The 24,915-nt window shown below is 38.1% G+C and overlaps 1 protein-coding gene across 4 annotated transcripts in view; it reads left to right on the top strand.

Annotated features, from left to right (window-relative positions):
* LOC107048104 (Down syndrome cell adhesion molecule-like protein Dscam2) overlaps window positions 1-24,915 on the top strand; it is an 82,492-nt gene that overhangs the window by 51,654 nt on the left and 5,923 nt on the right. For all 4 annotated transcript variants that reach the window (XM_015271117.1, XM_015271107.1, XM_015271098.1 and 1 more), the window contains exons 6-18: window positions 4,475-4,800; window positions 5,632-5,878; window positions 10,470-10,614; window positions 10,756-11,018; window positions 12,443-12,604; window positions 13,416-13,697; window positions 17,996-18,301; window positions 19,770-20,069; window positions 20,136-20,267; window positions 20,358-20,497; window positions 20,653-20,816; window positions 21,499-21,713; window positions 23,015-24,327. In XM_015271117.1, the coding sequence (XP_015126603.1) occupies window positions 4,475-4,800; window positions 5,632-5,878; window positions 10,470-10,614; window positions 10,756-11,018; window positions 12,443-12,604; window positions 13,416-13,697; window positions 17,996-18,301; window positions 19,770-20,069; window positions 20,136-20,267; window positions 20,358-20,497; window positions 20,653-20,816; window positions 21,499-21,713; window positions 23,015-24,327 (3,995 nt within the window). The remainder of the gene's footprint in view (window positions 1-4,474; window positions 4,801-5,631; window positions 5,879-10,469; window positions 10,615-10,755; window positions 11,019-12,442; window positions 12,605-13,415; window positions 13,698-17,995; window positions 18,302-19,769; window positions 20,070-20,135; window positions 20,268-20,357; window positions 20,498-20,652; window positions 20,817-21,498; window positions 21,714-23,014; window positions 24,328-24,915) is intronic.

The raw sequence follows: 24,915 nt of genomic DNA, 5'->3' as shown, positions 1-24,915 counted from the left end.
TCTTTCAGAGGATGTCCATAGGGAATTGATCATGTGAAAAATAGCTGTTGTGTGCTGCCTCGGCATTCCTCCGGTGGGAGCACCACACGCTGGCAAAACGTTCCATTCGAAACTCCGGTATTCGCGAAATTAAAATACGGTATAAAAACCCGGGATATTGCCTCCAAGTCGATAAATTCTATTATTAAGCTATTTTACTCGGCCCCCTGCGTGACTTTTGCGAATATGCGGGGAAAATAATTTCTTGGCGCTAACACTTACTTTTTTTACGTATCATATTGTTTCATGAAGATACTTTATTGTGATGAAGAAAAGGTAATTCATGAAGTCAAACGATTTTGTTCGTAAATTTTTATTGTGATGATTGAGATTTTTTATGGCAAGAGTCAAAACTGTTAGTAAATATAGTGTTAGGAAAAAAGAAATTTCGTAGGCACTTTAATAGTCATTGTCGAGGGAAAGAAAGTAATGAACATTATTTAAATGTTCAAAGAAAACACGAATGTTTGGCATAATTATGCTGAATTGTCAATTAATTGAAAATTCATGAAATTATGTCAGTGATCTTTCTTCATTTCTGGTAATTTTCATGGAATAATTGAACTGAAATTTACAGTTGCCATTAGTTTTCAAAATGCGAATTGTCAATGTGAAATTCGTCTAAGTTTCAGTGGAACTGTTACGTCATAAAAATTTTCATGAAACTGCAGATATGCAGCTATTTTACTCGGCCCCCTGCGTGACTTTTGCGAATATGCGGGGAAAATAATTTCTTGGCGCTAACACTTACTTTTTTTACGTATCATATTGTTTCATGAAGATACTTTATTGTGATGAAGAAAAGGTGATTCATGAAGTCAAACGATTTTGTTCGTAAATTTTTATTGTGATGATTGAGATTTTTTATGGCAAGAGTCAAAACTGTTAGTAAATATAGTGTTAAGAAAAAGAAATTTCGTAGGCACTTTAATAGTCATTGTCGAGGGAAAGAAAGTAATGAACATTATTTAAATGTTCAAAGAAAACACGAATGTTTGGCATAATTATGCTGAATTGTCAATTAATTGAAAATTCATGAAATTATGTCAGTGATCTTTCTTCATTTCTGGTAATTTTCATGGAATAATTGAACTGAAATTTACAGTTGCCATTAGTTTTCAAAATGCGAATCGTCAATGCGAAGTTCATTGAAGTTTCGAGGAACTGTCACGTCATAAAAATTTCCATGAAACTGCAGACAATTTCAGCCACATTTTTTAGCAATGTCAAGACGTGCTCGCGTCGGCAATATTTTTTTTCGTCTGGCATTCAAAAAATGCCCGCAAACATTTTAATGATCGCCGTTCACTGCATAGGTGAACTGCGCTCAATAACCTAGAAGCTGACTTATTTAGATTTGAGGGTCGTTGACTTATCACAATATCGATTCTCATGCTCACCTCAGCGTCTGGTCGCATACCGTAGGGACTTGAATAATTTCATTGTATGCCATACTGACGAGGAGATTTTTGCATTTAGAATCAAAAAAAGGAAATTGGAAAAAACTACACTGAAAGAAAAAATCAGTACTGTCGAAAAATCATATGTTATAGATGAAAATATTTGTTTGAGTGGAACTGACTTTTTTATTTGAGGGAAATTAATCAACGTGGTAGAAAAGATTCAAGATTTTTTACAAAAATTTAATTGTTGTCATGACCATTAGAAAAATCCCCAGAAAAATTTGGGCTGTTCGAAGGAAAACAATTCATTGTACCACTATCATTTGAATACATTTACAGGGGAAGAATATTGTATTCCCAAAAAAAATTATTCCCCTAGAAATTATTCAGTTTTACCCGAAATCATTTAGTTGTACGAAAATTATACCGTTTTTATTGTCAATAACTAAAGTAATTCAGCACGGCAATAGTTCTTCCGGGGAATTATTTGGCAGAACAATTTTTTTCTCCTATTGTAATTGTGCAAATCAACAATCCCGCACCCGAGAAATCCACATAATCCCATTATTCATTGCTTCATCAGGACGAGTTTCGTCCGAAAAATGTTGAATTATGACGGTTTAGCTAATACTCCAGCACTGACACTGGAAAACTGGACAATGTAAGCTGCGCTTGCGTCCACTGTTGACACAGTGCCTCAGGTGGCAGTTTAACTACACGAACATTGCTACGCGATAACCATAGCTCAGCGCGCGTTCCCGTGCTCTCTATCTCCCAGCAGTGAGAGTAGAAAAAAAAATCAAATAATCACCCTCAGCCGTGCAATATTATTACAAAAACAGATGACAATTTTCGTAGAGAGTTGGGGAGAAAAAAACTCAGCCAGACGATTGAACCCGTTCAACAGAAAGTTTTCCGATAATCGATTATCACTTGGCTCTTCACAATAAATCCTCTTTCCGCTTTTTATTCAACTCCATAAACAAAAAATCGTTGAGATTAAAGCCATGTCGAAGTCTTTGAGGTAAACGAGAGAACCTCTGTGCTTCCTCATGCAGGGGCGGAAGACGTTGGAAGAACAGGAAGCACTTAATCTCTTCCTGCGATTTTCCCCCCGCATATGTTAATGCTCAAAATCCAGCCCTCAATTTTTGCGTGACTAATGTTACAATCACAGCGGAGGTCGACTCCACTTACACCTCCCATCGTTTTCTCCCTCGTTCTCTTTGTCTCTGGCCTCCTCACCACCCAATATATTTCTGGCTAGTTTCCAGGCGATCAATACATCATCGGCTCAAATTACAATTATCCGACTAGCGACACTATACCGAGCCAGCCATTCTTTCAAGCAGTTATAAAATACTATCGACGATAATTGATACTTTTATCGTTATTTTATCTGGGGATTGAATGAGTCGATGATAATTGTAATTATAAATTTTAAAAAATCGGGGGGAAAAAAATTTGTTGATTTCGGAATTCGATGGATTATTCGTGAATAATATACAGCAACTATTATCATCGTAACTGACAATGCTATTGTTCTAAGCATTTATAAAATATTATGGATGTCAATTCATCCTTTCGCTATTGTTCTCCTGCGAGAATGAATGAGGCAATCATAATTGCATTTATACATACAAAAAACTTGGAGAAATCATTCATTTGGGCATTTGATAACATTATCCATGAAAAATGAGGAATTATCATCACTGAGATTATTAATATAAAGCTCAAATATATCGCAACAACACAATGAAACATTAATTCCACTTTTATTGAGGCAACAAAAATTTGAATTTGAATTCCCCCAAAATCGTTAATGATTTTTCTATCGAATACTGTCAACGATAATTGACACTTTAATCGTTATTTTATCTGGGGATTGAATGAGTCAATCATAATTGTAATTATAAATTCTAAAAAATCGAGGATTAAAGAATAGTTATTGATTTCGGAATTCGACCAATTATGCGTGAATGATATACAGCAATTATTATTATTGTAACTGATAATTCCACGATGAACACTGGAAATAATGTTTGAATTCATCCTCTATCCGAACGCGACATTTACTACATCAAACGTGCTATTGTTCCAAGCATTTATAAAATATTATGGATGTCAATTCATCCTTTCGCTATTGTTTTCCTGCGACAATGGATGAGTCAATCATAATTGCATTTATAAATACAAAAAACTCGATAAAATCATTCTCTTGAGCACTCAATAACATTGTCCATCAAAAATGAACAATAATTATTATCACTGAGATATAACTGAGATTAATATCACTGAGATGAATATAAAGCTTTACGAATGGAAATCACCAACACGATAAACTTTAAAAATAGTGGTTGAACCGTCTGTTAAAGCCACGATGATGGCAACAACACATTCAAAAAATTAATCCCCCTTTTATTGAGGCAACAAAGAGTTGAATTTTAATTCCCCCTCAATCGTTAATGTTTTTCACGACCGATTTTCGTTAATTATTATTTCGTAACTGATAATTCCGCGATGAACACTGGAAATAATGTTTGAATTCATCTTTTATTCACTCGCGGAATTTACTACATCAAACGTGCTATTGTTCCAAGCATTTATGAAATATTATTGATCTCAATTCCTCCTTTCATTGTTATTCTCCTTCGACAATGGATAGGTCAGTCATAATTGCAATTATAAATGAAAAAACATCCGGGGAAAAGCATTAACGACTTATTTCAATGTTCAACAAAATTATTATTAATGATGAATGCAAATTTCATCAGCAGTAATAACTGTCCACGAAAATTGATACTTTCATCGTTATTTCCCTTGCAAATGAACGAATCAATCATAATTGCAATTATAAATACGAAAAACTCAATGGAATGTAAATAACGATAATTATTATTATAAGTTTTATCCCACATTACCAATGAAAATTTACACATGCAGTACACGCGAGAAAGCGTCAAACTTTCGGTTAAACTCGAAAAATTTGAATGTGAAATTCATCTAAATTGCTAATGAATTTCTTGCCGCAGAGCACCGTAATCCAGAACCACCACGGATCAACGAGCGCGTCAACCCATTACCCATTCGTACGGGTGAAACTATTGTATTGTCCTGCATCTCCCAGGGAAATCCACCACCAATGTATCTCTGGTTTCGTGAGTCAGTGGGTGGTACCGACGCTATCGTTAATTCGGAGAGGATTCACGCACGAGCCGGTGTACTGATCATACAATCAGCGAGAATTGAAGATGCAGGTCGATACGTTTGTCATGTAAACAACACTGCAGGCTCGGAGAGAGTTGAGCTCGAAGTATCTGTCATAAGTGGATTGTCTATACATTTGGCGCCACAGCAGGTTACTACATCACAACGAACAGGGGAAAAAGTTTCTGGTTTTCAGAGAAGAGTTGTTGATTTTAAGATACTCGTGGTTATGAACTCCATTGTCGTCAGAGTAAGAAAGTGTTTACAGAATTTCAGAAGAAAAACTTTTAGAAGTTACTGGTTACTTAGTTTCGGTGAAGAATGTTTTTCAAATGAAAAGGGAGTTTTTTAATTTAGAAGATTCGGAGGGATAGAATTCAAGTAGCAATTATAAATTTGAGAGATGCTTTTATGTCTGACATTTATAGCTCTATCTACTTGAAAAATACTTCAAACATGAATGGGGTGATTTTAGAACATGAAAAGGAATCAATCACTGCTGGAAAAAATTGAAATTTCAGGGGAAGTTTAGCAGGATTTTCAGGAGAGTGCCATTAAATTCGCTTCGATTAAATTTCCCAAGTGACTAGAATTTTTAACAAAAATATCGATATTCAAATCCAAATTACGTGGAATTTTTTATTAATTGAAAGTAAAAAAATGGATTTAACTGAATTTTCTAGATCTCCATCTATTCTCGTCGAATAATTGACTTGAAATTTAGTTTCCTTGGCGTTGTTCACGAAACCGTGAATTTTCAGACACGAAATTCCTTAAATTTTCTGAATTCAAGAATCAAATGTCAATTGAAGTGAAAATAATTGAGAATTACAATTTTATGTCTGATTTCTGTGAAAAAAATTTCCCTATTTCCGGGGGATTCTCAAATTTTTACAGGAAACCAGAAAATTTTTCCCCTGACACGAATCTCACCCCTTTCTCAACCAAATCATCACAAAATTCTGCGTTTTTCATTCTACAGGTGACGATTGATATCGGTAAAGACGCAAAATTCCAGTGTGCGATAACCGGCCTGCCAACTCCGACAATATCCTGGGCGAAGGATGGACTTCCGGTTAGAGAAGGTGCAGGAAGGATAAAGGTGCTTGGAAACGGAGGTTCAACCCTGCACATATCGTCAATCACCAGAGATGACAAGGGCATGTTCCAGTGTTTTGCCAAAAATGACTATGAGATGGTTCAGGCAACTGCCGAACTCCGGCTTGGGGGTGAGTTGGCCCATTCATTCTACTCGGGTCGGGGGTAAAACGACGTACGATATATGGAGTAAGTTAGACGAGCAATTCTGACAAGTTGCGCGGAGCAATTAGGATAAATTTCTAGATCAGTTGTTGGATTGGTCGCGTATCTCATACCAAGATCCCACAATGATGATAACGAGGGATAGAGAAAGTTTCTGCATGGACACAAGACAGCGATTCTTCATTCCAGAATCTCCCCTTCTAAATCGCCCCTGAATTTGAGTAATCGAGTGGCGCACCAGCCTCCCTGAATTTTTTTACCGAAATACTAATTTAAAATTCAATAAGGACTATGAAAATTTGAATATTTCAAGTTGAAATTACACCAGAATATTCCGGTTTTTATGGAAGTCATTATATTTTGGCCTAGAGTTTTGATTGAAGTTCTTAAAAGGTCGATCAAGCCATTACTAACATTCGAGGGAAATTTCCAACAGATGTTTCTTTCTATGAATCGTGCATTTGCGCATTTTACATAACAAAAGGTGTGGCCAAAGGAATCGTTAATATTTTCTTACGTAAACTCTCGTGTTCGTAAAGTTAGACGAACAATGTTGACAAGTCGCTCAGAGGAACAGAATAAATTTCTAGATCAGTTGTTGGATTGATCGAGTGTCTCATACCACGATTCCACAAGTATATTGACGAAGGGTAGAGAGACAGTTTCTGCCTAGACACAAGAGAGCGATTGTTTATTCCGGAATCTCCCCTTCGAAATCGCCCCTGAATTTGAGTAATCGAGTGGCGCATCAGCCTCCCTGAATTTTTTAACGAAATGGTAATTTGAAATTCAATATGTTTTGTAAAAATTTCAATATCTCAAGTAGAAATTACTCTAGAATATTGCAATTTTTATGGAAGTCATTATATTTTGACCCAGAGTTTTGATTGAAGTTCTTAAAAGGTAATCGAGTAGTTCTCCTGACTTTTTATCGGAACTCTAATGTAAACTTCAATATCTTCAAAAATTCAACGTTTAAAAATTTCAATGATTCTACCGGATAGCAATTTTTTAGAAAAATTCTAGTGCTAGCACGGGAAAAGAGGCGCAAAGTGACGGCCAGGAAAAAATTCCAGTTCCGGCACTAGAAATTTTATTAGGGAACGCATGAATTTTTCCCTGTATTTCTGTGAAAATTTTACAGAAATTCCCACAAATTTTACCAGAAATATCAATAAATTTTACCTAAACAGCACTAGAATTTTTCACAGCCGATGGATTGAATTTTTTCTAGTACTCGTACTAGAATTTTTCTAGAAAATTTCTCTCCGTGTAGTAAAAATCCCAACAGAATATTTTCATTTATACGAAAGTCATTGTACTTTTACCTAGACTTCTGATAAAAGACTATTAAAATTTACTGACAATTTCTAACAAATGTTTCTCTCTGTGAACCAACCATTTCCGCATTTCGCATAACGAATGTTGTGGCAGTAAAACCTCTTGAAATCTTCACTATCTCCTTACCCTAAAACTCCATTCGAGACATAGAATACCGCTAGACCAGCAATTTTGACATATTGCTGGGAGCAATTAGGATAAATTCCGAGATCAGTTGTTGGATTGGTCGAGTATCTCGTACCAAGATTCCGCAATGACGTGCACGGAGCGAAGACAGAAAGGTTTTGCCTAGCCACAAGAGAGCGATAGAGAGAGTAGAGGAAGTGAAAGGGGTAGACTGATTGGATGGGCAACGACCCAATCGAGCGATCGATGCAGAAGAACCGAGAGACGTGAGCCTCAATGCCAGCTTTTCCCATTTTCTATTCGTGAGAACTCGACTGATTCGATGGAAAGCGATCCCCTCGCCTGGATCTTCATTTTTCCGTCTGCAGGAGGGGTAAAGTGACTCGGTTTTTTTCTATTGGGTATACGTTTTCATGCCCACTTGGTAGGACCTGCTCGATTAAACACTCGATCTACCATACTTTCAATTTTCCGAGTGTGAGAGCATCGGAAATTTCATCATGGCATAGGGTAAACACACTAGTGCTATCGCATATGTGGACTTGCACACACTCGACAGCCAAATATTTCAGTAGTTTGATGACAAACATTTCCGGGATTAATTGATGTCTTCCCTGATGTATCAGAATGATGATGAATGCTTATCCAATCCCTGTACACACAAACATGTACCATTTATCTTATTCATCATATGGACTGTCGGCGATTCGACTTTCACATATATATCATTTTTTGTTGTCGGGTGTTTTTCGCTCCTGTTAAAGCTCGTGAAAAGCTGAAACTCTCGGGAGACACAAACGAATGGCGTCGACGTGCCTCAACCCTTTAGTCCTGTTGCACTCCATTTCTCCAGGCAGGAGTTTGACAGCTGTGAAAATCAATTCTCGATAGAAATTCGAGTTTAGAATCTCAACTCGTAATTGTTTCCAGCAATTGAAAATTCTCACATGACCTTTCGATTAATTATAGCTGTTAGCGCGGCCTACAGCATTAATTGGTATTTCCACTAATGTTGATTTTTTGTAAAAAAAAGATCTCTCTGTAATATTCAAACAAATTAGTGGAACTGCGTGGAAACGACTGCAGCGAGAGAGCTTTAGTCGCTTCAGTGCAACTGATTTAATAACAAACTGCAACGATTCACAGTTAAATATAAATGGGATTATGCATGATTGGGGGGCATGGCCTCAATTGGTAACAACAATATACGCCGTAACAGTGAATTGGTTAAATACGCCAGCAGCCGATGTGGCCCTCACTCCACAGCAAATCCCGTAGCTCTGTTTTCTACTCGCTTCCATCGTTTGCATCCACTCTACATCAGCCCGTTTTAGGTTATTATTGTCGTTCCTCTGATTTCACGGTAATGCTGTAGACGACAATAGAATTCGAAGCATCAAACCGCAGATCAATAGTCCGGGGGCAGGGCGCTGAGGAGAGGGCCATTGGGCCACCGGGCTTGTCATGCAAATGTCACGCAGTAGATACTTCCGTGTCCAGTGTGACGATTTTCCAACTCCCCGGAGATCGGATAACCCGGTTTCTGGGGCGGAATTTACCTACTTATATGCATTGCGCTGGGGGGATATATTCGTGGAAAAATAAATATGCTCGCGTGGGGATAGCCCATTCGGTTCAAGAGTTTTTTCCGTTCAATTGAGAATTTTGAAATTTTTGGTTCGAGGGGGATCAGTGGTATTTATTAAAAAATCTCCCCTGAATTTTAGTGCTCGAGCAGTGTTAATTGCGATTTTTGAAGCAGAAATGCCACGAGAGTATTGGGTTTTTGTGGAAGTCATTGCTTTTATTTATTAGAGCTGTGATAAATGTGCCGGAGGTCCGCTACGCCGTGAGATTGCTGAAATTCAAGGGCAATTTCCAACAGATGTTTCTCCCTGTGAATCAAGAGGTTCTGTATTACGTGGAACGAAAGGTGTGGCCAAAGAACCTCTTCAATGTTCTCATGCTTTCAGGATTTTGCGCCAACGTTATGTTAAATTATCTAAAAATTCCATGGACATTCCGGTTTTGATGTTGAGTAGACATGATGTAATGGAAATGAGTCAATGAGATCTTCAATTTTTAATTTTGTGCTGAAAATTCAACGACATTGAATTGCATTTTAAATAGTTTGGGTATTCAGGACGATAGTTATATAATTTGTAAGAATCGTAATTTCAAATTCATACGATGATTGACGTTCTAGTTCCTCTAAAATTCAAGAATATATTCACCTGAATTTTCACAATTTCACTGAATAATTGAAACGGAAAGTGCAGTTTCTATTGATTTTCCCATCAAATTTATTGAAATGTCACTAGACATATCAGTTGGTAAAAATCTCCGCGATGTGTACCCGATATTTAAGCTCCAAATTCTCAACAATGTACACGGAGAATAAAAAGTTTGGATTTTCAGGGACCCATCTCTAATTTTTCAGAATGAATCACCAAATTTCCAACATAGAAATTACTCATGATCACGGTTATTCTAGTAATTTTGTGATAGATTCCTAAACATCAATAACATATTCCTGAAAGTCCGTGCACTGTCAAATTTTTTTAGAAATTTCATGGAAAATATAGTAATTCACAGGAGAGTGACTTTGCATCGAATTTAGGGGCGAAATGATTATGAAATTTCAAGTTTTAGGTAGAATTCAAAGAAATTCATGAGTTTTCAGTGGGAGTGACATGAAAATTTCACAACTCCATTGAATTTCCAATGAACCATGAATATTTAGAAACAGAATGCCATGAATTTTCAATTTTCACCTGATTTTTCTGATTTTTTACGGAATAATTCAACCGAAAAATCGACTATTTCATTGATTTTCAGATCATTTGAACCGAAAATTAATGGAGAATTTGTCTTTGTAATGTCAATATTTCCTGAAATTTCAGTAGAAATTAAACACAACAAAAATTTCCAGGTTTTGGCACGAAAAATTCACTAAAATTTTTAACAGTGTAACATGTTTCTGAAAATCATAATTCTTTCGTCTTCGTGTAGTCAGTCATCCACGATTAAAAACGACCCATTCCCCCATCAATTTCCCCGTAAGTAAAAACAATTGAAATTTTTGGAAAGATGCTGCACCACAGCTTGTATATAAATTCATCGAGCAGACGATCCAGCCGGGTCCCTCGGTGTCCCTCAAATGCATAGCAACAGGAAATCCTACACCCCATTTCACATGGAGCCTGGATGGATTTCCACTGCCTCAGAATGATAGGTACGTAACCAATAGCGGAGACAAGAGTATCAAGTGCAAGTGCGACAATATTCTCATCGATCTTGGCTTGTTGAGGGATGATGGAAAAGAATAGAAAGTACTCGAGCAAATAAAAGAGCTCCCTTTCCTTTAATACTTCAGGTTTATGATTGGACAGTATGTAACGGTTCATGGGGATGTTATATCCCACGTTAATATCAGTACTGTCAGAGTTGAGGATGGGGGTGAGTACCGTTGTACAGCTGTGAATCGTGTCTCCAAAGCCCATCACTCGGCACGTCTAAACATCTACGGTCTGCCTCATGTTCGACCAATGGGCAACTATGCAGCGGTCGCTGGAGAAACCACGGTCATCAAGTGTCCTGTGGCTGGTTTTCCAATCGCCAGTATAACGTGGGAAAAAGGTATGTGTCACCAATGAATTTAATTTATCACCTGACATTGAAATCAACCCAACTGAATTCGGTCACCCTATATCATTCCATTTTTTTTTCTCGTTTCACGTTTTCGTGTTTTATTTTCATTCATTGCGACGCTATGTCAGTCGCGCAGGAACTTTTTTTTATTATTCAACAATGCTCAATATCCAACGCTTTTCATTCGACATATTCGTTATTTTAATGAAAATGAAAATGGAGGAGAGTTTATCACAAGATCAAATTTGACTGCGGATTTTTATTTTGTGTTAATAAATGCATTCATTAAATCTTTCAAATTTCAGAGAGAAAACCGTTAAATTTAGCCCTAAATTTGAGTAATCATGTAGCCTATTTTTTCCAATGAATTTAATTTATTAATTGATACTGAAATCAACCTACCAAAATCGGTCACCCTATACCACTCTTTTTTTCTCGTTTCTCGTTTTTGTTTTATTTTCATTCATCGCGATACTATGTCAGTTGCGCAAGCTTTTTTTATTGTTCAACAACTTTCAATATCCAATATTTCAACATTGACAGGTGAGAAATGCAGTTCCCCCATGAAATTTTTCTGCAAATTAAAAATCTATATTAATGAAAAAGGGAAACAAAATACAATTTATAACAATAGCAAATTGTGCTGCATGTCTTTATTTCCAATTACCAAACGCATTCATTAAATCTTGGAGACTTGAAGGAAATCTGTGAAAAAGAGTATTTTTTTCTAAACCCATCCACGAATTGAAAATTTATGAATTATGAGCAGATTAAACGGAAGAAAATAGTTTTCCGGTGAATGCCATATCATACCGCATATTTTTTTCTCGTCTAGTTTTCCGGTTATATTCTCACTCACGGCAACACTGCACCAATCGCGTAGGTTTTTTTATTCTTCAACAGCCTTCAACACCCAATGATTTTCATTCGCAATAGACAGTCCAAAAAATCCATTTCCCCTATCAACGAACTACTCCAGTAAATTAAAACCCCATATTAACGAAAATGGAAATGAAATAGAATTTATCGTCATTGTTGACGAAGTTGAACGAAGATGAAACAGACGAGAGTAAAGTGCTGGCTAGACTTATCGGCTTTCTTTCCTTTGAGTTTCGTTCGAGCTTTTAAGTAAGAGGGAGGAACTTGCTGGAAATGTACTGTGCGCTAACGTTGAACTTTGCGAAACTTTTCCGCCCTGACAAGAAAGAGTGAGAGTCTAGTCTGGACTCAACGTTGGCCATCAATGCCACTCCCCTCCCCTCCCCCCCATCCGAACTTTTCTACAAGTTTCATCTGAGAGAATAACCGAGTTCTCCATATAACCGCTCGTGTACGTCACAAGTGATATTTATTCTCCAGGGCATCGAGAAATTTATGATTTATGCTAATATTTGTTTTTCCCCCCCGAACAGACGGCCAAGTACTGCCAACGAGTAGACGGCAGGAAGTATCTCCAAATGGTACACTGATCCTTCATAATGTTGACAGTAGTACAGATCGTGGATCGTACACGTGTACAGCGAGGAACAAACAGGGCCACTACGACTCGCAAACAGTCCAGATAGAAGTTAAAGGTGAGAGTTAAGATAAATAAGTGGAGGGGTCATTTGTAATGTTGATATCACTTGGAAAATTCAACAGCTGAGTAGTTGGTGATGTCGGAGGAATGTAACCGCAGCAGAGGCTCACCACAATCCCCCTGAATAATTTACTTGTGAATCAATATTTCAGGCAATCTAGGTTTCTCCTCTCTTGTCTCTTTATCGTTGTTTTATTCGAAACCCGAGACAGCAAGGAGCTGGAGATAATGCTGAGGTGGAGAAAGAATTGAAAAGAGTGAGGTGGAGAAAAATATAGGTGGGGGCTCTATCAGCAGCCCTTGAAACAGCGAGACATACGGCTTCGCCTCAGTCTCACTGGTTCCATCATTCATAAGGAAAGTTATATTCCTCGTTCTCCATTGGGAAACCCCTCGTCACAAAGAGTTGTTCCATTTCATCGAAGTTGATTTCAACTGCAAACAACTCCAGCGTAATCATTAGATTTCAATTAGCTTTTCTCAATTGCGTTTATTTGATGGGTCTCCTATCAACATTTCCGGGAAAAACTACCATTTGCGAGTCAAAAATTGAGGGAGACGGAGCACACAAACGACTGCACCATCAGTTGTATGATTTGTACGTCAACACGAGGTTAAAGGAAAAGCCCAGAGTCGTCTTCTATTTTACTACTATTTGCTCGTCTTATCTTACGACAGAACGAGCATCACCCTATCCCCTTTGCAGATAGCACTCATCCATTTTCTCCTGTTATAGCGCTCAGATGTATCTTTTACATGCCATTGTTTTTTACTTTCTTCTTTACATATTTTCGTTAAATTTCCAGTCCCACCCAGAATCGATCCGTTTAGTTTTCCCACCAATATTCACGCCGGTGCACGAGTGCATGTGACTTGTGTGGTGAGCGAGGGTGATGGGCCAGTAAAGATCGTATGGCTGAAGGATGGACATCCCCTGAAACCGAGAGAAGCAACAACCCATCAGATAGACGAATACGATTTGGCACTGAGAATAGCAAGCGCTTCACCAACGCACAATGGAAACTACACGTGTCTTGCTAGCAATGATGCAGCCAAGGTCTTTCGTACTGCGCCTTTATTGGTCCATGGTACGAATAAACGTGACCCTCACCAAATGTATTTCACACGTCCAGTCAACTATACCACGAAACAGACACATTTTTTTTATCAAATTCTTGAAATTTTCAACGTCAAACGCAATACTTACACCTCAACTTTTCTTTCTGAATACAAAACCTCTTTTTTTTCTCCTATTTTTAACATGAAAATTTTTCATCTACCTCTGTCCCCTCTGTTTCCACATTCTTTTCGGGTTTCATATTCTCACACGGTAGAAAAACGCGTCTGGCTGCTGATTCAACATCCCCTTTACCCTCCCAGTATCTCACTACAGACGAACAAATCAGGGCAAACGGAACGAGCGAAACCTTTTTTTTTATTCGTTCCTGCTTTATCCCTCTACATTCGACCAACAGACCCACAGGCGATTTCATGTCAGTTTATTTTTTGTTTTCAACAAAAAACTGAAATTCAAGCGATAGACGTCTCATAATCCTGTTGTTTTGAATTTTTCTGGAGTTGCCATACCTCTGCGGGAATTCATACCTCAATTACCCGCAATCTCACTCAATCTTTTTCAAACCAAAATATTCACCTGCTCTCATCCGACTCTCATAAATTTTCATTAATTACTGAGCATAATGCATTTAATATTCCGTTGTGAATTAATCTCCAGAGAACTATCGCGTGGTAAATAATTTGAATTTGAGGTATAATAATGGCGTGAGCATCATCTCGCACCCTTGTCAGCTCAGGAAACGCTTGAATAATTATGATTCGCATTGTTGTCCGTTACATAGACCGAGTGAACAGAGTCGAGACACGCAAGGACTGAGAGAACAGCCGCGAATATTCCCCCAACAATGCAGAAAAGCCATTCATCGAGTACATCCACCATATACACGTGTACACACCCATAATATCACCTGAATATATGCATAAAGGCATGTGTGCGTGATACAGCAGATGTCAGTGGAATAGGGATATAGGAGTACGTGAATCGCCCGACAAAAAAACATTTTCCATGCGTTAATGCCGCATGTGTACACGCGTGTGACAAATATCTCATTTTGTCGCGGTCAATTTGCATTGAACACTGATACGGGGGGATACAAACTATAATTCAGATGGAAGTTAATGCAGTGGGAGAAACAACGACCTAATATCACAGAACTAATTTCTTCAACAAAGTTGGAGAGAATTGCCAAATAAGTCATATAATCGTGGAGCGGAATCCATTTGTTTTTCACTCTATATCGGGGTAAAAAATGCGAGAAAATGTGTGAATTTTTCTCCCCGACTTGAGAAAATTTACTAAACGTGCACTGTTAGAAAAGTAGTCTTGAAATTTCAAGGGAAAAAGCTTGAAAAGTTACATGAACAATTTTTCTGAATTCTCGATCTATTAAAAATTAAATTGTACCTAACGTTTCATTTTCGCAATGAGTTTGAAAACTCCAGCTTTCATTGGAATATTAATGATCGCTTAATATGCAAAACCCAATTTTCTTGAATTGTCAAGATGAATGAGAAATTTTAAGAACGTTTTCACGTGACGTTGAATTCAAACACACAACATTGAGAATTCAGATGACGTTGTGGCTGAAATTAAAAGAAAAATTGAACAACTAGTTATTGAAATTCACCAAATAATTTTCTCCCAGTATGCTACTTTCTCATCTCAAGAAATGATTTCCATGATATTCGCTCGTTGTTTCCCCCAATGATGTGCGACTGCACCCAGAGAAACAATTATCACGGAGGAAAAAAAATGAATTGCGATTGCGAGAAAGTTTGGCTCTTAAGTGTGCACTCAACTCCCAACGATTCTGTATTCGATGAATCGCACCCGGGGGCATCATGCCCCGAACACGTCTGTGGTAATTCAATTTTAAGGGATGCAATCTCCGGTCGGGCGAACAATCGAGATACAGCCAGTAGAACGTTCCTGAGATTCAGCTTTAACCGTAACTCCGCTATATCTATCTATTTCCCATCATCTTGACGTCTTTCACAGGAGTCTAGATGTTTAACAGAATGAAATCACGTTTCTCACGTAAGAATATTCAGTAGACTGTTCAACGAAAATTTTCTCCTTCATTCATCTAAAAAAATCAAACTCTATTGTCCATATAAATGTTATATTCATGAGGATTTATTGTTTCCCGACTGCAACATCAATAAAACTGGTATTCCGGGAATAAGGCGGATTTTATGGAGCTCTCTGGGATGATTCCCCCAACACTTTGATGTACATTTACATCTTATTTCCACCAGCAGCTCGAAATCGTAAAAAATCCCGGAGGAATTTGCCATTCAACCAAGTGGAATGACACATTTACTATTAGATAACTTGTTAAAATTATTCAGACTCATGGCAATTCAATAACTCAAGTTGACAAAGTCGATATTTCTTATTGCATTTACAGTTCCACCTAACATAGCTCCCTTTAGCTTTAACAAGGAATTATCGGAGGGCGTTCGTGCCCAGGTTGCCTGTGTTATTGAAAAGGGAGATCCGCCCTTCACGATAATATGGTTAAAGGATGGTGAATCCATTGGAACCTCTTCACCACCTGGTTTTAACAGTGCAGCAACAGCAAACTCTCACAAGACTGTTGCTGGTCTACGTGTTACCAGTATGGACCAACACTCTAGTACCATCTCAATTGATCGTGTCAATGCAGCTCACGCTGGCAATTATACTTGCGTTGCACGTAACTCTGTTGCCGAGGTTTCATCCACAGCGCAATTAGTTGTTCGTGGTAAATTACAAACTCTAACAATATCTGTCGATGGAATATTACCACATTTGCACATTTCGAGGCACCTGAATATTTACTATTATCAGTGTTGAAAATAAATATTCTCATTTTGATATATATATATATTTTTTTAAAGAAAAAATAAAGCAGCCACTATAGGCAGCGAGCTATAGCGCACAACGAATGACGCCAAATATCGCACATCGCACATATTACTTGGCGCAAACTGCAAATATCTAACGCAAATGAAATAATTAATATTATTCATGCGAATAAAACGCACATTTTGCAAAGCACATCCGCACATTCAGTTACACTTGAGCACTTTCTCTCACGCACAATTACTTGCACCTTATCCACATCGTAATGATTTTTTTTTCATGTTTTATCCTGCACACACTTTAACGTAAACAAAGTTTTAATTATCTGCACCTCATTTGGTAAGTCTACATTGAATTTTCTTTCACTGTAATCCCATTCCCGTCTACTGCACTAAATCACCTTCTATTTTCTTTATTATCTGCCGTTTATGTAAATGCACACACATGTAGAGCACAGTTTTTTATTTTGTGGGAAGAAAATGTTGGGTTTTAGTGGATTCATTGGAACTCGAAATTTTCTATTTGTCTGGGGAGGATGGGAGAAGCAATCTCAAGGCACGTTTGGAGAATTAATACTTGTTTTTAATCAAGCGCGAAATTAAAGCGTAGACAACTGGGGAATTTAGGCGTTAGGAATTTCTGTGGGAAAACGGAAATGGTGCACTATTGAAAAAAAAATTGAAATTCTGTTGATGGTTCAACGGAATCATTTTATTTAGGGGGGAAAAATCATTCAATTTCGAAATTTCACTGGAAATTTAATGAATTTGTAATTTTTTTAGCAGCAGAAAGACGAGAAGTACATAGCTTGAATTTTTAACTAAAACATGAATATTCAGTACCAAATTACGCTACTGTTCCAATTAATTGGAAATTCAAGAATATATACTGCCGAAAGGTCTAAAATTCAGATACTGATTTTGAAAATCTGGAATTTTAATACCGAATTTAAGTACTGTCTTCTTGTAGTATATATTTACCTGAATTTCCGGATTTCTATTACTTTTCATAGAATAATAGACCTAAAATTTACCGTTCTCATTGATTATTTCATCAAATAGGAAATTTTCAATGACGAAATTCCTTGGAATTTCATTGGCATTTTCACTAAATAAAAGCTTCTACGAAAATACCGGCAATTTCAGCCGAAAATTCTCGACTGTGTGACATTCATCTAAAATTTCAATGGGGCATTTATATTACTCCCAAAATTTTTTTCCAATTCATGAACAACTGAAGTGGCTTTCAGTTTAGCATAAAACAAAAACCTTGAATTATTAATGACTGCAAAGCTCCCATAGAGTAACGAGATATTCTGAAAAAATCCTACATGATTTAACGATCACAGTAAACGCATATTCCGAACGAATTATTTTTTCCATAGATTAAACTCCTAACTTGAGATTGCTTGAAAAAAATGATGAAAAATGACTTTCCAAGTAATGAGATATCCGTGTATAGTGCCACCACGCTGGATAATGGAGCCCAAGGACGTGCATGCGCCTGAAGGTACGTCGAAACTGGTCCTCCACTGTCACGCAGATGGATTCCCAACACCTGCTGTTACCTGGCGTCGAGGTAGTGGCACAAAGCCCGGAAGCTACCACGATATAACGAGTCATGAGCATGCACAAGAATTGAGAATCCACTCGAATGGTTCTCTGGTATTCGGAAGAGTTCAAGAGGATCACGAAGGATACTACCTATGTGAGGCTGTAAATGGAATTGGCGCTGGACTCAGCAAAGTCGTTTACCTGACAGTGAATGGTACGAAACTGATCACACAAACGATCGCGAGATTTATTAACTTCCCGACCCGCAGGGCGAAAGTTATTCTCATGACCTCGAAAATCGAATGTGGATATTTAACCATTTCTCTCTGTTTTGTGAGCTTTGGGACCACTTTTGACGTGTACAAAATTTTGTGCTACGATTTCTCGTGAATAAACGATGCGATTTCATTTTCTTCTTTTTAGATGCGAAAAAGTACTGAAAAAATGTCGAAAGATGACGACTTTTCAGAAAATTCTACCGTTTTTCTGGAAAAATATGTGAGTGAATGTCTATTTCTGTTACCAGCAGTGGATATGACTCAAGTCGTATCCACTGATTGAATTTTTATTAAAATCAAATCCAATGTTCCTCGCTTATTTAGATATTTTTTTCGGAATTTGGGATTTTTTCACAATAAACCAAAAAAAGAGAATTGGTCGGCAAGTTATTGTCCGACCCATAATGGTCATACCTACTTCTGCCAACCGCTACCAGTCCCATACACTGATTGAAAGGATTAGTTATTGTTAACGAATGGATTTGGTTGGAGACGAGGGTCCATTCGGTCTCACCAAATGGTCATTCGTTAATAGTTAACAAACGCATATTTAAGGAGGCTTGTTTGACTCGATTTTCACCTTTCCAGTGAACCATTCGTTAACTATTAACAAATATTCATTTGGTCATATTCAACTCTACCATTCGTTAATAGTTAACGAATCTCGTTTGGAATAAATGAATCAGTCTATCAGTGTAGAGAGAACAAAATTTCGATTTTCAGGAACATATCACTGATTTTCAGCGATGCATCCTTAATTTTTAGGGATTTAACGCGTGCAAAATGTTGGAATTCAGTGATTTTGTTATTAATTTTCCGGAAACATTACTGATTTCCCGGTAAATGTCTCTGATTTTCCGGGACTCATCATTCCCTTTCAGGATTCTATCACCAAATTTCAGTGATAGAAATCACCAATGATCAGACTAATTCCATTCAGTATCTAAAATAACCAATAAAATTCAGTAGCGAAGTGGTCAAACGGTTTAAGTCAATTTAGTCTTCAGTTGAGTTTTCCAGAAATATTTCCGAATTTAAGGGAGATAGCGAAATTTTTATTCAGTTTAAGTCAATTTAGTCTTCAGTTGAGTTTTCCAGAAATATTTCCGCATTTAAGGGAGATAGCGAAATTTTCATAATAACCTTTTTTGTAGAGCGAATTGAGTGCTACTAAAAATGTTATGAGAATGATTTCGCCATCTCCCTTAGATTTCGAGATATTCATTGAAAACTGGCCAATAGCCAAAATCGACATGAACCGTTTGACCACTTCGCTACTGAATTGTTGATACATTCCTAAAAATCAGTGACACGTTCCCGAAAATCAATTTTTTTCTCCGTGCACCCTAATCGGGAGCGACCGGCCGCCCTCTGATTTCTACACGGAATATGTATGTTATCCAGCACCAGCGAGGATCATAGACAAGCACAGAAACCAAACCGCCCGGCTAGGCTCAAGAGCTTCCCTGCGCTGTGAAGCCAAAGGTGATCATCCACTGAATATCGAGTGGCGCAGGGCGGGTTCGCAATTAGAGCCAGCAGCTTCTGATTATCGGTACATGGTCAAAGAAATGAATACCACGGAAGGGGCCGTCAGTATACTCGAGCTCATTAGCACAACGAGAGAAGACAGTGGAGTATATTTCTGCACAGCGTCCAATGCTTATGGAGGCGACGAAATGACCCTGCATTTGTATATACAGGGTAACTATAGGGGAACATAAACAGCTGGTACAATGTGGCTTGTTTGATGTGAAAATATTGTTTCAGAGCCACCGGATTTTCCGAGGAATATTGAGGTACTGAAACGTGAGAGTCGGTATATCAAATTGGGCTGGACCAGCAGCCAAGATGGAAACAGTCCAATAACAAAGTACATCATCGAGTATAAAACAGACTCTGGTAATTTTTTCATTCTCCATTATCGATAGTTATTTTGCTTACATGATATTTATACGTTTCTTCATCCGTTTTATTCCCCCGTATCCACAGAAATATGGCATGATCATACATTTTATACCGATGTGCCCGGCACTCAGACATACGGACACGTCAACGGCCTGCGACCAGCAACTACATATCAGTTTCGGGTATTTGCCGAGAACGAATTGGGTCGTAGTCAAGCGAGTGATGTAGGTATATAGATCTAGTCCCCTCCCCCACCCCCCCACGTAATCCGTAAATAACATTTTAAAGCTCTCCTATTGATTTTTATACCACTGAAATAACTGTCGTGACCTTTGTAACGATTCGGATGTGCAATTAGTTTTGATGTGCTTGTTTTTAGATACTTGACGTTACGACGGAGGGGGAGAAACCGGGGGGACCACCGAGGAATCTCAAAGTCGAGGCGATTAGCTCGACGGAATTGAAAATTTCGTGGGATCCACCCGATCCCGATCTTTGGAATGGGGAAATTTTGGGGTATCATGTGGGATTTAAGGAGCATAGGTACGCCATTGTCAGGCTTTAGTGCGAAGTTGAATGAAGATACGATTTGAATTTTTTCTGTAATCAAATTCTCTTCTTATGAATGAGCATTAGAAATTTTTACAACTTTTGGAAATCTTAATGATAATGATTTTTAAGGTGGACACTGAGTGTTCGTAAATTTTTTATGGCCATTGTAATCTCTAAGAATTGAAAAAGATCGATTTTGTTCAATTGTTTAAAATGTGTCCTACCTCCAAACAGTAAATAATGAATGTTCGAGTAGTTGCCAGATTCAATTATATTGAATGAGGAAATCCAATCCGGAAGTCAAATTGAATATTCGAATTATCGAAATTATTCATACGCTTCACATTATTCGAGTAATTTAAATTATTTTCAAATCGAATTATCCTCATACAATTCGTCCCAAATTATTCGAAATTATGAATTTACGCACACCCACATCTACTCTCATCGGTTCAATTGCGTTGTTGCATAAATTTGTTTATTGAATAAAATAATGAGATATTAAAATTCGATTGACCGTATTGAACAACTAATTTTATATTTCGAAAAACGATCAGAAACGAATCACCTATGACCAAATGAGGAGCCTATATCGTCAATAACTTATTAATTTTTCATTATTCGTCGAAGTAAGAAACTCAAAAATTCTGGAACCCATATTTTCCATCCCCAGACTGTCAGCCGAACAGTACACTTACAAGACTGTAGAAGGTCGACCAATCACTGCCAGTGCAACCCTCGGCCTTGCGCGCACTGCCATCCCAGGTCGCCAATGTCAATTGACAGCACTGCGAAAATACACTCGTTACAGTGTCGTGGTGCAAGCCTACAACGCCCTAGGCCCAGGGCCAATGACTGCAGAAAGCATATCAACCACCCTAGAAGACGGTAAACTATCCTAATTCAAATTCATCGTCCTCTTTGCTGGTAAAAAAGTATTTCTTCGATTTGCATCTTCACTAGCACATATAATTAAATTTTCGTTATTCACGTATCCACTGGATCCAGTATCACTCTCCCCCCTGCCCTACATTACCTAGAGGTGTAACGTGCTTTATTACTCCTTTGCAACCTATCACAAATGACCCCACTACCAAGGTATTTTGAATTAATGTGCATTGAATCAATAAGTTTGGAAGAATCAATATTTGCGTGGAAATTTTTAGAGAAAGAAGAAAAAATTTTCGATTTTTGAAAAATTATCATTGTTTTCAATCATTGATTTCCATTCCATGAAACCGTTGGAAATCTTTGGAAATCAATTGAATCAGTAATGATGGAAGTCATTATGGAAATCGATTCCATTTAAGAATCATTGTGTCATTAAAAATCGCGGAGTCCTTGCCCACTGCTGTTCATCTTTACCTCCGTTATTCCTCGTCTCTCCTCCATCTTTCCCAATCTATCATACTTCTTTTTGAGCGGCTCCCTGAGCGCCTCTATTAGCCTACTCCTCCAATGCCTATAGCGCCTCCCTCTCCAATCTCTCCAGCACTTCTCATCTTCTAATTCAATTCAGCACCTTGCAATCTACTACATGCTTCAATATTTCCCTTGCCTTTCCGCACGCCCTGCATCCGTCCCTTCGAACCATCTCCTTCCTCCAATGAGCGCACTTCCACCATCTACACCTTGCCCAAGAAGACGATAAACACATGATACCTATTCGTTAGAGATATGTCACAGCCATATACTTTTTCCATCGATCCTTAACCATCAACTTTATGGACTAGCTCGTCAAAGTTTCCGAAGCAAGTTTCTACGGTTTTTACAGCGTCTCTACTTATCGTAAATCCTCACAAACGAGAATCATAAAGCCCCTCACCAGCATGGCTACGAGGAAGGCGAGTAAAACATAGCATCTCTTTACTCGCCAATGGGTACTCGAAAATCGTCTACTCACCACCCATTCATGTTTCCCGTATATTTCCAGCACTATGCTGCATATACATTGTGATAAAAGATCATAATCCCCATTCTCTTACTTGAATTATTAAAAGCATCATTAACAAATTTCATTCCCCTCCACAACCAGCCTGGCAACATCCCCATGAATGTGTTATTCGCAATATTTCACTTCCCTCCATCGAAAAAAAAAAATGAAGCCCTGGAAATGAGAATGAAAATGGAAAATTACGTAGACTCATTAAAATTTCAATTATAGCTATCATGATATATTTGCTTTGCAGTGCCAAGCAGCCCACCCCAGGATATCCGCTGTACAGCGCTTTCATCCCAGTCCCTCCAAGTATCATGGGAGTCACCACCGGATACGAGCCTGAATGGCATACTTCGGGGTTTTAAAGTCAGCTGGGAGAGCATGGATTCATTAACAGAAACCGGAAAATTTGATATTAAAATAACAACAGCCCTCACTGCGGTCATTAGTAATCTCGAAAAATACACAAATTACTCGATTCAAGTGGCAGCAATGACAAAGCCAGGGGATGGTGTGCAGTCATCGCCGACTTACTGCACGACCAAGGAGGATTTGCCTGAAGTACCGGCTGGAATAAAAGCCGTTGCCAGTTCCAACGAATCGATAATAGTCTCGTGGTTACCACCGCTGAAAGCCAACGGTATAATAACATCGTACTACGTGTACAGAAGGAGTCAGGAGAGCGATGAAAAGTGGTACAAAGAAACATTGAGAGCTCACAAGACATACTATCGAGCTGAGAATCTTCAGAAACGTACTCAGTACTCATTTCACGTAGCAGCTGTAACGTCAGTGGGCGAGGGACCGAAAACACGTTCAGTAAGTGCATCACCCTCGAGCCATGTCCATGCGGCCATTCATTCATTCGGTATGAGTGCAACAGTACCGTGGAAACAAGACGTAACATTGCCCTGTCAAAGTGTTGGCAAACCGTCGCTTCTTTGGAAGCAATGGGGGCAGATTGTCAAGCCATCCGGGAGAATTTCCATTCATACAGATGGCTCCCTCCACATATCCGATCTTCACCGTGAAGACAGTGGAAATTACACTTGTCATGTTGAAAATCCTCATGGCTCAGATCAGATAACTCATAAACTCATCGTTCAGGTACCACCAGCAGCTCCGCTATTACTAGCTACAAGTACAACGAGCAATTCTATAAGTGTCCAATGGAAGCCAGGGGATGATGGGGGCGCTATTATAAGGGGTTATATACTGCACTACAAGCGAAAGTTTGGCGAGTGGGAGGAAGTTAAAGTATCTCACAAGATTAACGGCTATCTGCTGTCGCAACTGTGGTGTGGAACTGAATATCAGATTTATCTGACGGCGTACAATAGAATTGGAATGGGTTCGCCCAGTGACTTTGTTAAGGCTACTACTAAGGGCTCCAAGCCAGCTAATTCACCAGGAAGTGCCGAAAAATTTATAACGCTCAATGTCTCGTGGATCATTCTTCATCTCAACATTTGGAATGATGGGGGATGTCCTATTACTTGGTTTGAGCTTGAGTATAGGAGACATTCGGAGGAGTATTGGACATTAGTTTCGAATAATATCGAGGTGACTATTGGGTTGAACACTCTGTTGATATTTTCCCTGATACGCATTTCGATTTTTTAAATGTCATCCATTCTGCATATGTTTTTTCTAGAACAGAACGCTAAGCGCAATTTTTCGAAATTTTTTAGCTTGATGTTTTGTAATGCAAAGAAAGAAGGGATAAAATAAATTATACAGTTCATAAATTTAAGACTGATATAATAGAAAAATCCGAATCTATTGATCTTTTCCTATGAATATTCCTTTGAAATTGGCAAACAACTGATAGTTTCCAATCGATTTTCTAAGGAATCTCAATAGACTCCCAATAAAATTTGGTGAACAAGACGCTAGCTTTCCTCTCGAATTCTTTTCATGAAATATCCTATTGCAGGTCCAGAAGTCGTACACTCGAAGTGAACATTCTATTGTTTCTTTTCCGAAGGCACCCTTCGATTTTCTTATACATCACGTAGGAAAAAATCGTATAGAATCTTTCTATACGGACTGTGTAGAGCATTTCTCTAGGTTTTTCGTATATGATATTCGGATATTTCTATACGAAAATTTCCTATACGGTTCATTTCTATACGAATTTCTACACGAATT

The sequence above is a fragment of the Diachasma alloeum genome, unplaced genomic scaffold (genome assembly GCF_001412515.2).
Source record: "Diachasma alloeum isolate Michigan unplaced genomic scaffold, Dall2.0 Dall_scaffold_00176, whole genome shotgun sequence".
Lineage (NCBI taxonomy): Eukaryota > Metazoa > Arthropoda > Insecta > Hymenoptera > Braconidae > Diachasma > Diachasma alloeum.
The sequence above is the reverse complement of the archived record's forward strand: the minus strand, read 5'-3'. Positions and strand labels throughout refer to the sequence as shown.